At 45.7% G+C, this 12,806-nt stretch overlaps 2 protein-coding genes and 1 non-coding gene across 3 annotated transcripts; all 3 read right to left on the bottom strand.

The window, feature by feature from the left end:
- Positions 1 to 37: 37 nt before the first annotated feature.
- Positions 38 to 110, bottom strand: Trnar-ucg. The gene has a single exon. It is a non-coding gene; the product is annotated as a tRNA-Arg (tRNA).
- Positions 111 to 245: 135 nt separating this feature from the next.
- Positions 246 to 1,335, bottom strand: LOC121589039 (coiled-coil domain-containing protein 124). Its single transcript, XM_041907604.1, has 2 exons — positions 925 to 1,335; positions 246 to 848 (listed from the first exon to the last, which is right to left on the bottom strand). The coding sequence occupies exons 1-2, from the start codon at positions 1,078 to 1,080 to the stop codon at positions 363 to 365; spliced, it is 642 nt and encodes a 213-aa protein (XP_041763538.1). The 5' UTR covers positions 1,081 to 1,335; the 3' UTR covers positions 246 to 362.
- A 1,319-nt stretch (positions 1,336 to 2,654) lies between these two features.
- On the bottom strand, positions 2,655 to 12,335 carry LOC121588970 (xaa-Pro aminopeptidase 1). The gene is made up of 7 exons (XM_041907457.1): positions 11,788 to 12,335; positions 5,904 to 6,001; positions 4,761 to 5,822; positions 3,812 to 4,256; positions 3,669 to 3,737; positions 3,429 to 3,601; positions 2,655 to 3,358 (listed from the first exon to the last, which is right to left on the bottom strand). Exons 1-7 carry the CDS (start codon positions 11,834 to 11,836, stop codon positions 3,128 to 3,130), a joined length of 2,127 nt encoding a protein of 708 aa, XP_041763391.1. The 5' UTR covers positions 11,837 to 12,335; the 3' UTR covers positions 2,655 to 3,127.
- Positions 12,336 to 12,806: the final 471 nt, after the last annotated feature.

Below are 12,806 nucleotides of genomic sequence, written 5' to 3'. Positions count from 1 at the left end.
AAAGCGTAGTATGGAAAAAAGCTATCCACACATACAGCGACCGTGACAGGACTCGAACCTGCAATCTTCGGATCCGAAGTCCGACGCCTTCTCCATTAGGCCACACGGCCTCCCGATGTGGTACGTATGAAGTAAGATGTGATCGTTCGATGGTATATCACAAATCGTGAATGGGTGGTAAGTTCGATAAAGCGCTCCATGTCATCATCGTTGTGGTAGAAGAAATCGACACAACAAAAATTACGTTCCGTTTCAAATGGATTGCTCTAACTTAAAAAAAAAATAAAAGGACACACCTGCATTTGCAGCAGCATTTACAACGCTCGGCTCGGGCTTTCCGCTACAGCTCTCGGCCCTCAGACTCAGACTCGAATTTGGTTCAATGGATTTTCCGGGGCCTTTTGCCAGTTTTTGAAAATCATCTGCTTCAGTTGGGACAGCTTCAGCGAGGGATTTTCCAGTTTCAAGCGCTTCAGTTCCTCCTCTTCGTACGCCTTGTATGCTGCCTTCATGCGCTTTTCCGGATGCCGATCGGCAGACGGGTCGCCAACGCTGAGAACCGCAATCGCCTGGTCGATCGTTTGTGCGACTTCCGTATCCGCCATCACACGGTTCAGATTCTCTTCAAGCGGTACTTCCTTCTCCACCACTTTCGGCTTCGACGGTACGGCCGTGGACGCTTCGATAGCCCGCTGGCGTTTCTCTAGATCGGCTTCGATTTGCGAGCGGGTTATCTTCGGTGCCGGAACCTTAGCCGTCGTCTTGATCGAGTTCATCTCTTGCTCGAGCAGGGCTTTGGTTTCTGCCTTCTTGCGGGCCGCTTCCGCCTTGCGCCGTTCTTCTTCCTCCTGGGGCAGAAGACGTTTCAATTAGTAGGAGCAGGAGGGAAATGGTTGGCATTGCCGGGGAAACGAATGGTACTACCTTTTGCTTCTTTTTCTTCGCCAGCTGTTTGTCGTCGTCCGCCCAGTAAGCATCTTCCGCTGCCTTGGCAGCCTTTTCGCTAGCGGATTTTTTAGCCTCAGCCTTGCGTTCTCGGGCCTCGGCGGCCTTCGGGTTTATTCCCATCTTTTTCGGCATCGTGGCACAATATTGGGGAAAAGGTTTGCTTTATTCTATGCTGGTACACCACGTTTTAGTCTAGCAATTTCAATGCTTGCACTACACTATTACGAATACCTCACGCACAATCATTTGCTCTGTTTAGTGTACGCTAATTTATTAGATATTTAAGTTTAAATCACCTTAAACATTCATTTCAATGCCAGTTTTACTGCACGAGAAAGATTTTCATGAATTACGGTGCCAATATTTTGGTAAACAAATTCTGTAGAAAGTTTGACAGCTGGGCCGTGTTGGTTTATACGCTATCGTTCATTACGTGTCATAAAAACATTCAAACGACACAGGGTGCCTCAACGGTATGTACGTTAGCATACAGTTCTTTCAAGCAGTTCTTTGAAATATTCGATGCCCCATATTAGTAATAAGTAAAGTTGGCTAAAATCTATTGTCGACTTCTATTCGACTCTGGACATTTTGGAACCGACAATTTATATTGTCTCAAAATGCTATTTTTAAAAAGAAAGACCTGTTTACAAGGTGCACGTGCAAAGCAAAAAACGAAAAAACTAAACGAAATGAAATGCCATCCAGACACAGACCGACTTCGGGCAACTCAAACTTAAGTTTGATTCTGATTCCGGCCGATTCTGGTTGATTCCAATTGCAGCTACTCCGACTGCGGATGATTTGAGACAAATCCGGGCGGAACTTACTATTCTGATTTTGCCGGTGTCGGAATCAAACTAACAATAACTGGGGCTGGATCGGAGGCGTGGTTGCGCTCCAGAGAGCACATCACCTCACGAAATAATTAGGCCTTGCTGTAGGGCTACGCAAAATAATGAGGTTATTTTTTAGACAATATTTTTTTCTAAACCCAATAGACACATCAAGAGAAACTGAACCATACACCATACCGGTCCTGGAACTTATAGCAAATCAATGTCGATCTTGGGCTTTTATAGAACCGATACAGGCCCTAGACATGAATCCAATCTCATGTATATCATAAAACTGAATCTAAAACCCTACTGGTCCTGGAACTGATCCTGATTATAAACCGTTCTTGAATCTGATATTGAACCCATACCAGCCCTGGATCACATTCTGAAACCATGCTGATCTTGCAATAGATGCTAAATCCATTCAAGTCCTGGAACTTACACATAACTGGAACTAGATAACTGAACCCGTGCTTGTCACCGAAATAACCTCATAATGAACCTGTAACTGATACTCAACACATACCTACCCTGGAACTTGGTGGACCTACCCAACCCATACCATTTCTGCAACTGATACTGAACTTTTAGCGGGCCTGGAATCGATCTCCTACGCATACCGCTCTTAGAACTGCAACTTATCCCAATTCAAGCAATGTGCCAGGTTCTGTCTTGTTCATACAATGGTCCGCACAGCTGTCTCGATCCAGGAGCGGATATTGTACTTACTTTTTGAGTAACTGTTTCTGCTACCATGCTGGTCCATTGCTTCGCGGGAAACAGTTATTTTAAACGTTAAAAAAGTAAAAAAAAGCTCATGCACGCCACCCCTTTTTCACGATCTATATAAACAAATAGGCGCTTTTGTTCGGTAGACTAGTTTATTGTTGTATTACATCGTTAAACATACAATTCTTAGTGCTTAGTTTGTTCGCGATGGATGAAACAGAATAAATAAAATATCACTCTTTCTCGCAGAAGCTTTTATCTTCCCGGAAGCCTTCCATTCTTGTCATGGCTAACATCTAAGCGGTGTAAATAATTTAACTTTAAATTGGTTTTTAATACGCTCGTAACTGTTTGGTGCAATTGTGCGCCGTTTGCCGATATACTCGGTAGTTGGTTTATATGTTCAGAGAAGGGTGCCGATTGGTCTCGAGACAAAAATCATTCACAAATCAAACCAAAAACTGATCCCGCCGTGTATTGATTCGAATGAATTTAAATTTGAATTGCTTCTCCCAGCAGCAATTATTGTTGGGGTGTAGTTGATATATATGGAACATTTAATGGCACCGTTTCAGCGTGTCTGAGACACACTGACAGTATGGCAAACAGTTTCAGTTGAGAACGAATCGTGTTAGTAGGAAACCGATCGTTAGAGCACCAGCGATCGACAAATGATCGTGCCGGGTGGTGGCGACACCGTTGTAATCTGCCTCCGTCACATACTCTGGCACATGTCGGGTTTTGTTCATCATCCAGTAGAAGGCGTCCATTTTGTGCTTTCGTTTCAGTTCACTTCCAACGTGCTGCCGGATGCGTGCGTTATAATCGTTCAACCACTTTTTCTACAAAAAAGGGAAATTATACGAACATTTTAAGTTTTTGCTGCAAATTCACTGTAAAATTAAAACCAACCTCAGGCACACTGAGTAAAGTTCGATCGATCATTTTCTGTTCGAACGGGACTAGTGTTACGTCTTGGAAGGCAAGGAATTTGTATCCCGTTGGATGCATCTTGGCCGTGTCTACAACTTCAAGGACATTCTCGAGTCGAATGCCGAAGGCCCCATTTTTATAGTAACCAGGTTCTGAAAATCAGAATATTTTAATGTCATTTGATTCACGATGACATCAGATCAGAATATTCATTTATACCATTCGAGAAAAAGTATCCCTCCTTGAAGGTAAACCTCTGTTTGGCCGTGTAGGAAATGCTGATAGGAGCTAAAAAGCAGATCAGATGTTTAATTAATTCCCATAGATCAAGGTGTCCAAGACCTTGAACAAATTCAACTTACATTCCCGAACAGACGAGTAAGATCCGATACCATGACCGGTCCCGTGCGGATAGTCGTTCATCGAGCCCCAGACTGGTCCACGGGCCAGTGCATCCAGCTCGGCAGGTTTTAGATTCTCCGGGAACGTCAGCATGGACAATCGTATCATACCGATCAGCACGTTCGTATAGGCCCGGATTTGTTCCGCTGTCGGTTCACCGAGATGAAGCGTACGGGACACTTCCGTCGTACCGTCCTCGTACTGGCCACCAGAATCGATCAGCACCATACCCTCCGACAGCTCGATATTCGTACGATTCGAGGGTGTATAGTTGGGCATACTGGAGTGTACACCGTAGGCAACGCTCGTTGGGAAGGCGATTCCCTCCGAGTTGTTTTGCGTCTTGCGGGCGTGGTCGATTTCGCGTGCCAGTGACATCTCCGTGATGTGATCACCGGCAATAAACTGAGGGAGAGAAGGAGGTACTAAGTTGTTAGAGTACATTGTTGACTACCGAGATAAAGATGCTACTTAAGCAGAGCGTCATAAACCAGCAATCGATAATGGTAGGGAACTACTATTGCATGCTAAAAAGGTTTCACACAATAACGATGATCATCCAATGGAAGCTACGATATTAGAATAACATTATCATCTGTCTACATTGTGTGATTGTGTGAATTTTAGCACATTGTCAGATTTTACACCTGCGTAGGTTTAAGCCCAATTGCTTCCACTTTAATTTACTTGACACGTATGAGCTAAAGATCACCCCTTTAATTAGTCATCTTTATTGATTTATGATGCAAAAAGACCCTTGAAACAATGACGGTCAAGAACAGTGGATGTCATACTGTAATGTAAACCCGATAGAATTACTTGAAATATGTGCACCACTAGCCTTAATTATAGAAATAAATTAAATCTTAATTGACGCAGATACGGCAGCGCACACCCGTGTCTACTCACCCGCTCCTCCAGCCGACTCAACACTTCGCACATGGCCACACCGTCCCGGATGTGGGCCTGCCGCATGCCTTGCCGTTCCACTTGGTTCTTTTGCGCACGCAGAAAGATAATCGGCGACGGTCGCTCGAACACGATGTTCCGTGGCAGGGTCGCATGTATGGCTTCAGAGGCTCCGGTGTCGAAGACGACGGCACCGGGCACCAGCAGCCGGTGCCAGTGCTGTGCCAGAGTGCGCAAATCGCGCCACACATCGCCGTAGTCGCGCAGCTGTACACAGTTCTCGTTGTGGCAGGAGTGAGCCTTCAAGTGGTTCTTCAAGCCAAGCGTCTCCCGGCTCGTGTTGGTGTACAGCAGCAGCTCTCGGTGCGTTACCAATAGATACGCCTTGAACACAGGCACGTGAGGGATATCGCTACCGCGCAAGTTCAGCAAGTACGCCACCTCGGTCAGCGAGGTCACGATCATGCCGTCGCATCGCATAGCCGTCAGGTTGGCACGCAGCCTCGCTACCTTGCTGTCCCACCGCTCGCCAGCGAACCGTACCGGATGTACCTTGATGGCACCAGACCGTGGCGCTGGACGACGTCCACCCCAAATCATATCCACCAGATTGCGGTTAATCGGCACCATCCGTATGTAGTCCGCACTTAGCTCTGTTTCCAGCGCTTTCCACGCATGGTGCGGCACAAGCTGCGGATCTGCGCCCACTCTTGCCTCCGGCGACAGTTCCGAGAGCAGATATTCGGCGACGGTTGGTCGTTCACCGGTGCGGAACAGTCGCCAGGCACAATTTAGCTCCTGATCCGCCTGCTCGATATAGCGATCGTCCGTCCAGATCGCAGCTGAACGCATCAGCACGACGGCCTCCCCGATCGTACCGGTGAACCCGGTCAGAAACCGAATGCGCTGATCCGCCTCCATCAGGTACTGGGACTGATGCTCGTCGTACATCGGTACCAGATACGCATCAAGTTCGGCACTCTGCGTCGAGGTTCTCGCGCGCATTTCCGTCCTTAGCGCTTGCAGACGCTTCATCAGCACATTGTCCGCACCTTCGTAGATCTGTGCAAAGGATGAGGAGGAACAAAGGTACGTTGCCACATACGAAGAGATTGATGAGAGATTCACGAGGCCATGACTCACCTGAGTACGATCACGGCTCTGCTGGCATTTGGATCGTCGTATTCCTTGAAATTCGTTGGCAATCGACTGTCCAACCATTGCCAAAAGGGTGCCCAGTACTGCGCCGCATGAAATGGAGCCGAGAGAAGGAAAGTGCGGGATTTAGAATTGTAAACAAAACGAGCACAAAGAAATGCAGGATGTGTGAGTGTGTGTGTTTTCGGAGGAAGATGATGAGCGAACGAAGATTCCGCACGTCACACCGGACGTCGATCGATCCGATTGCCGAGCATTATGCAACGAACCCGTTGTTGGAACGAACTACAAACAAATCTTGTACCATCCCGGGCGCTTGTTTTGCTTCAGGCAACGCGTTGTGTTTAGGTTAATGGGTTTTGGGGTTTTCGAAAACCAAAGAGAAGAACATTACAGGCAGCCGCTCCCTATGCAGGGCGTCATGTTGTATCAACGACCAGCATTACAAACATTGAAACGGCCAACGGCTCGTGCATCGGTGGAGCAGTGCTGGTGGAAAATTGATAGTTGATCGCGGAAATGTTTCTATCTTATCCACAAATCCATTACAGAACGGAGGACGGTGGAAAATATGCGCCATCAGGCGGATTCCGTGACCACGGAGCCGGCAAGCCGGATGGAACGAGAGGATATCGAATAACGCGCGAATCGACAACGTGCGGTAAACACCATCGGGTCGGGCCGTTTTTATCGATAGCAGGGAGTGTCGATATGCGATGGAAAACCCAAATAAACCACACACACATCGACTTTTGCACCGCAGAAACGATGATTTGCGCAAAGATGTACGTGGTGATGAGGGGATTTGGTTGCAATGTTTCTTGCGGTGTGTAGCGCGTGTGATTCGCGTGTGCCCTTTACGTAAACGGTTACGAGGGGTGGGGGGGAGGAAGAGTGTAGATTGTAAACTAATTTCGTTATTAACGACCCTAATGATAGCTTGCGCGAGTTCATGCTTTTACAGCCCATTCGTCTTGTTTGTGACGAGTTGGAAGGTGATGGATTATGGCCAAAGTAGAAGATATGCATGACACCGATATGATTTGTATGCTGCTAATGTGTTGTTTCTGCACATTCTGCACGTGATAGACATAAATTTTTGTGGATAATTCTTATTTTTTGAAGGAATGTGTTCAATCAGGGGTTGGTAGACTTACTTAACAAAAGAGTTTTTGTTTTCATAAAAATAATAATATTTAAGCTTCAACGACCTCGTCCCTCCTGACAAATAAAGTTTAAAACTACGTGCTCCCTGCAATTATTTAGACGTCTGTTTAAACATAACGGAAAACTTTACTACTCAACTCAAATTCAACGTAATTTCAACTATACTAAACGAAAGGATAAATAAATTTGAATTTATTCCATTTTTATTATTTTTATTCAAATATTCTAACAGCAGTGCTAATCGTTCAAAGTTTAAAGCTATTGCTTCAAAAATAGTTTTATTTGAGATGGAAATCATTTTGTTTAATAATATAAAATAAGTAAAATGAAAATAATGCAAATATTGTTTATATCTGCCTGAGGACTTATTGAGAGGTAATTTTCACAGTTATCTTAATTTAAAAAAAAAAAACAATCTTTGAAAAGCTTCTTTACTACATTTGGTTGTTTTTGACACCTTTGACACATGAAAACTGAGAATGTTTAATTCATCCTAAAGATATTATTGAAGTAAATGTTTTGTGTTCCTCTTACAAACTACCATTGGAGCATTGAAACTTGTGTTGATTAGTTTATTAACGGTCTTACGAAGTAAAATTCAAAATTAGTGCAATAAAATGCTATCGTTACATCTTACTGGGTTGGATCAAAGAAACTGCAATTCGAATTGTAAAATGTTCTCGCCATTCGAATTAATTCAGATCACAGGCCGTACTTAGTCGACCACTGAATAAAATAATTCGACTTTGATCATACACTATATCATACACTTTTCCAACAGATCGTCTCTAGTGTCTGATTGATCGGTGGTTAACATGCCGAGTCATAGAAAGACACTCCCACTTCTACTACGCAGTATCCGTTGAGCACTTATTGGAGTTGAATTAAGAATGATTCACAGCGGATAAGTGGTACCACATTTTGTTTCCTATCCCTGAACCAACGACATTGCTCACTGCGAAACAGTTTGATTTATTCGCCAAACACTCACACACGTAGTGTAATCATAAGCCAAAGGTCCAGCGCTAACGCACAGTAATTGCTTTAAGATGTAATTCATCAAACCCGGTTCCGCTGTCGCCGCTGTTCGTAATGCCATATTAATCAGATTCCCCAGGCAAATGCGCCCGTCTGGAGATAGTTTACCCAATGATCCCTCGGAATCTCCTGGCCGCCCAAAAGTCCCCCTCGTCTTAATTAGAGCAAATCTTATCCATCTTCGCCCGTAACGTTTGATCGCTGCCAGTGCCAGTGACCCTGGGCAAGATCGGAGAAACCCTCGCAGAAAAGTGTTGCATCTTCGGCTCGCTGTGGGAGGGTTTGACATTTAATTGAATTGCTGCCCCTAATAGCAACGCATCCATGAAGCGCGTATTGTGTGTCTGTGTGTGAGTGGGTTGGTGTGGCGCGAAATGGGTGTTTTTGTTGCAAATGGTCTATCCCCCAAAAATGTAACGGAAAACCGCGTTGTCGTCGTTTCATCTTGTCTGGGCGTCACGTTGGTTGCGAGAACGGTTCCGCCGACGCGCGGATGCTGCTGGCATGGCGCCAGCTATTCTACCCGCCATAAAGAGCAGATCCCCAGGCAGGCTGAGTCGTGAGTAGTGGGTGGATGGGAAACCGAAGCCAAGCCCCGGGAAAACTCCAAAAAAAAAAGAAAGAAAAACTTCGCAAAATGCGAATGAAAAACGGACACACTTTTCTCGCTGTTTTTTTCACTACTCTCTTTTTGCCCATGGTTAGGGCTTTCCATTTTCCATCTGCCATTTATCTCGTTCTTTCTCCTTCCATCACACACTCGGATAAGCAAACCCCACCTCTCCCTCTCCTCTTTCGTGGACCCTGGAACGATGTACACATGTTGGATGTTCTCATAACAGTTTGTTTGTTGTCGAAACCCCACGCACAGACGGACAGACAGAAAGACGAAGTAGCTTTCTTATACAGCTTCTGTGTCTGAGACTTTTCTCGCCCATCGAGTGGTAACAAAAGAGAGAGAGAGAGAGAGAGAGAGAGAGAGAGAGAGAGAGAGAGAGAGAGCGAGTGGTGGTGGCTGTAGTTTAATTTATTGATCTTCAAACGGAGACATACGAAGAAACTTTTCCTTTGTCCCATCCATATTCTATCCGTATTATGTAGTGTGGACATTTTAACTTACTTCTTCTTACCCATGTGTGATCCGTTGGTGGGAAAAGAACGCTCCCAGCGAGTTACTAAGGCTTACGCAATATTGTCCTTCACATTGTTCGTATTACATCAAGGACGAATGGAACGCAGCCAGATGGTCGGTCGTTAGTAACGCCCAACGCGTCGCTTTTGTGTAGGCATTTGGGGTGGCTCCAGTTTACAAGCTGATCCCATCTGGGGTACAAAGAGTCACCTCGCGAAAGCATTGATCGTTTCCGTTCATTCCGGAACAGTCCGATCTGGCGGTGTATTTGTTTGCTATCAAGTCTTTGAGCATAGTGCGGAGGATGATGCGGTTGCTGTTTGTCTTCCTATTCTGGTACCCTCTGGGTCACAAGTAGGAAGCCGATGGCCCTTCGATCACTACGCTGGCCCAACTGCTGGAGGTGTTACTGCGAGCCAAAGTAGTAGAAGAAGCAGAAGGGAAGCGTACGCAGGAATTCAAGTTCAAGATCTAACGATCTATTGCGGCGCACAGCGGTGGGTTTCGCTGTTACTACCACGCTGTTTACGTCCGCTTCAAGTGATACAACACTTTGCGCTCAAAGTGGAGAAGTAAACACGCGCACAAGTGCTGCTGCTGCTGCTTCTGGAATGGTTGCGCCAAAAAGCGATATTTTTAAAGTTCAATTTGTATGGCCATTTAGCGCACGGGAAGATCCCATAGCGAACGCTCAATTTGGACGGCATTATTCTAGCTTTTGGGGCGGCAATAATCTCAACCAAGTTTGGTATTTGGATACTAGAGCCAGCTCGACTCCCGCGTTCGGCATTGAATGGTTGAATAGAATTTTTTAGATTCGAGAAGGTTGTTTTCAATGATTATGATCACAAAACTTGGCAAAAAAGTACACGGAACACACAAAAGAACGATCCGACGCCCCAACGAACGAACCAATTAGCGAACGATGAAGAGAGTGTGGGGCTGCTCCAGACCACGTTTGGATCATCGGTTAGTATCCATACGTGCATGATTGAATGGCTTCGACTTACATTGTTCAGCCCTGTACGATCGCTGTTCTCAAGACACCTACGTAACACGCCGCCTCGAACGAACCGTTCTAATCTGTTGCCTTTCGGGCAGCTATCGGCGCTTCGATTCGCTGGCCTACGCCTGACAGCAAAACTGTCAAGCGTTTCCGATGCCGAGCGCGCGCGCTCGCCGGATATGGAAACGCGCTCAAGATGTTGCTGGCGTTCGAAAATGTGTACGCGTGCTTAGCATTTAGCAGCAAGCCAAAGGGGATCTTAAAACACTGATCTTCTAAGTATACGAACCCCGCAGAGACCCCTTTTGTTGTGGCCATTATGCGATGCGTTCCGATTTGGATAAAGTAAATAAATAATCCAACCACTAGAAAAATACTGTCAGCGAACATCGCTTTTGTGGGAAACGGCCACAACCCGCTCGGCGCAGATTATTTGGAATGTTTTTCGCTTGTTAGTGTGTAAACAAAGCAAAAACTGCTAGAAAGACTGAATTGTGTAAATTTGGTCACCAAGATAGTGCACAAAGTGGCGTTTTGTGCTGGAATTCTTCTTTTTTGCGCTGTAATCAATACACACTGTTGTAAACATTATACTGCAAACATAGAATTTAAACTCCCACTTCTTCAAGCTTTTGGTAGGTTGATGTACAAAACAACCCGCCCTTACGACGTTAACTTCCGATCGCATTCGATTTCGTCAATATCAGCCTTGAAGGCGTAATGTTGGAAAATCTAAATTTATCCTGCAAACAGTAACGACGCTGTTCCGAGGCAACATGATTCATGAACTGAGATGTTGATCCGTTTTTTCCCTTCTTCTTTACCACGTTTTTTAAATACATTTTCCCCCGTTCCGGTTCGCACTTGAACCTTCCTCTCGCGGAAGAACGCCACGGAGGGCATATGGTATTTGATGAAATCTGCTCTGGAGTGAGGTCGGCTACGGGTCATCTGCCCGGAACGGAAATCACTGCTACGACTGCTGGCTTAACCAAGCACTCCCAAATTTCCGACCAAACTCCACCCCCCCCCCCCAGGCACTCAGAACTTTTGAATAAAAAATCCATTAAAAAACTGCCGTACCACAGGCAGCGCTCGCACATGCTGGTGAATGAAAACACATTAAACGGACGTTAAATGTGAGCCGAAAATAGCTCTAATCGTGTGACTGCTACGCTGCGCTGGATCGGCACTGGAAAATTTATGTTCTCCGCGGCGCTGGTGGAGGCGCGCAATTTATCGCGTCGTGATTCGATCGAAGTCCGTGATCGATGGAAGCAGCACGGTGTAACGGCGACGGTAGGAGGCGGCAGTCATGTGTATGGAATGTGATCTTAATCTCACTCGCGGGCAAAATAGATTTGCCGTAGATGATTTACGGTACAAGTAATATATATATATATATATATATATATATATATATATATATATATATATATATATATATATATATGTGTGTGTGTGTGTATGTTATTTGAGTTACACTTTAATTAGCTGACGGTCACGGTGCTCACGGTCTCGCTTACCCAGGATGGATCCTAGTCCGGCTTGGAAGCCAATTTTCCGTCGTTGCATTTTTGCAATCGACCGTACGAAGAAGGCGAAGGATGTAATAAATTGTTTTCCGGGAGATTTTCCTTGCTCGCTCGTATTTTGACACTTTATTTATACACAAATCCACAGCGGTAGCAGACCACCGATATTTAAACACATGCCATCGTAAATCGTGCCACTAATTCCTGCGAGTGATCTCCAACGCGGCTGCAATGCACACGATCGCTCCTTCCTCCCCCTCCCCTCCAAACACTTGGCGCGTAAGCACGGCCGTCTTCGATGCAACGGACAACGCACAATGTCAATGTCAGCTGCAATCTTTGCAACGATCGTGATCGTAATTATTACCGCACAATGCAACGATCAGAGATGCACCGCCCGCTCCGTGTGCACGGTTGCTCACAGCTGGCAGGCGTCTGATGCGATGACGCGCGAAAAGGCGAACGGGACAGATCGTCCGTACGGGTTGAATTCTAGAAGCAGACTGAATTGCGCCAAAGTTCCCCGATTCAAACGGCGGTGCCGTTGCGTTCGCCGAGTTCGGTGGGTTCGGTTTGCCTCGATGTCGACGAGCGACGGAGCAACGGCTAAACGCTGAATAAACGCATTACTGTTTGTGCGATTGCTGACGTTTGGGCTGAGTTCGTGGGTGGTGATGGTGGCGATGGATGTGGCGGGGTATTGGGTGTACGCGGTCAGCGCGTATGGGGTGGGAGGTTCGGTTAGAGCGCAGTGATATTACATTTGCGGGGTGGGCGGGCTTTGAAGAGCATGAGTCTGAGATGGGTTCGGATCGATTGTGTAACATCAGAAGCACGTTACAGTGATGTTCAAAGCATTTGCGCTTGTTGTGATGTAGTTGTAGAAGTTGTAAATGAGAATACATATTGATCAATTGATCATGATTGCAAGAATGAAATATTGTTTTATTTTATTTATTGTATTTTATTTTGTGTAATTTAGTGTTTTTTTTTAGTTTTGAGTAATTTAT

Source organism: Anopheles merus, chromosome 2R (genome assembly GCF_017562075.2).
Source record: "Anopheles merus strain MAF chromosome 2R, AmerM5.1, whole genome shotgun sequence".
Lineage (NCBI taxonomy): Eukaryota > Metazoa > Arthropoda > Insecta > Diptera > Culicidae > Anopheles > Anopheles merus.
The sequence above is the reverse complement of the archived record's forward strand: the minus strand, read 5'-3'. Positions and strand labels throughout refer to the sequence as shown.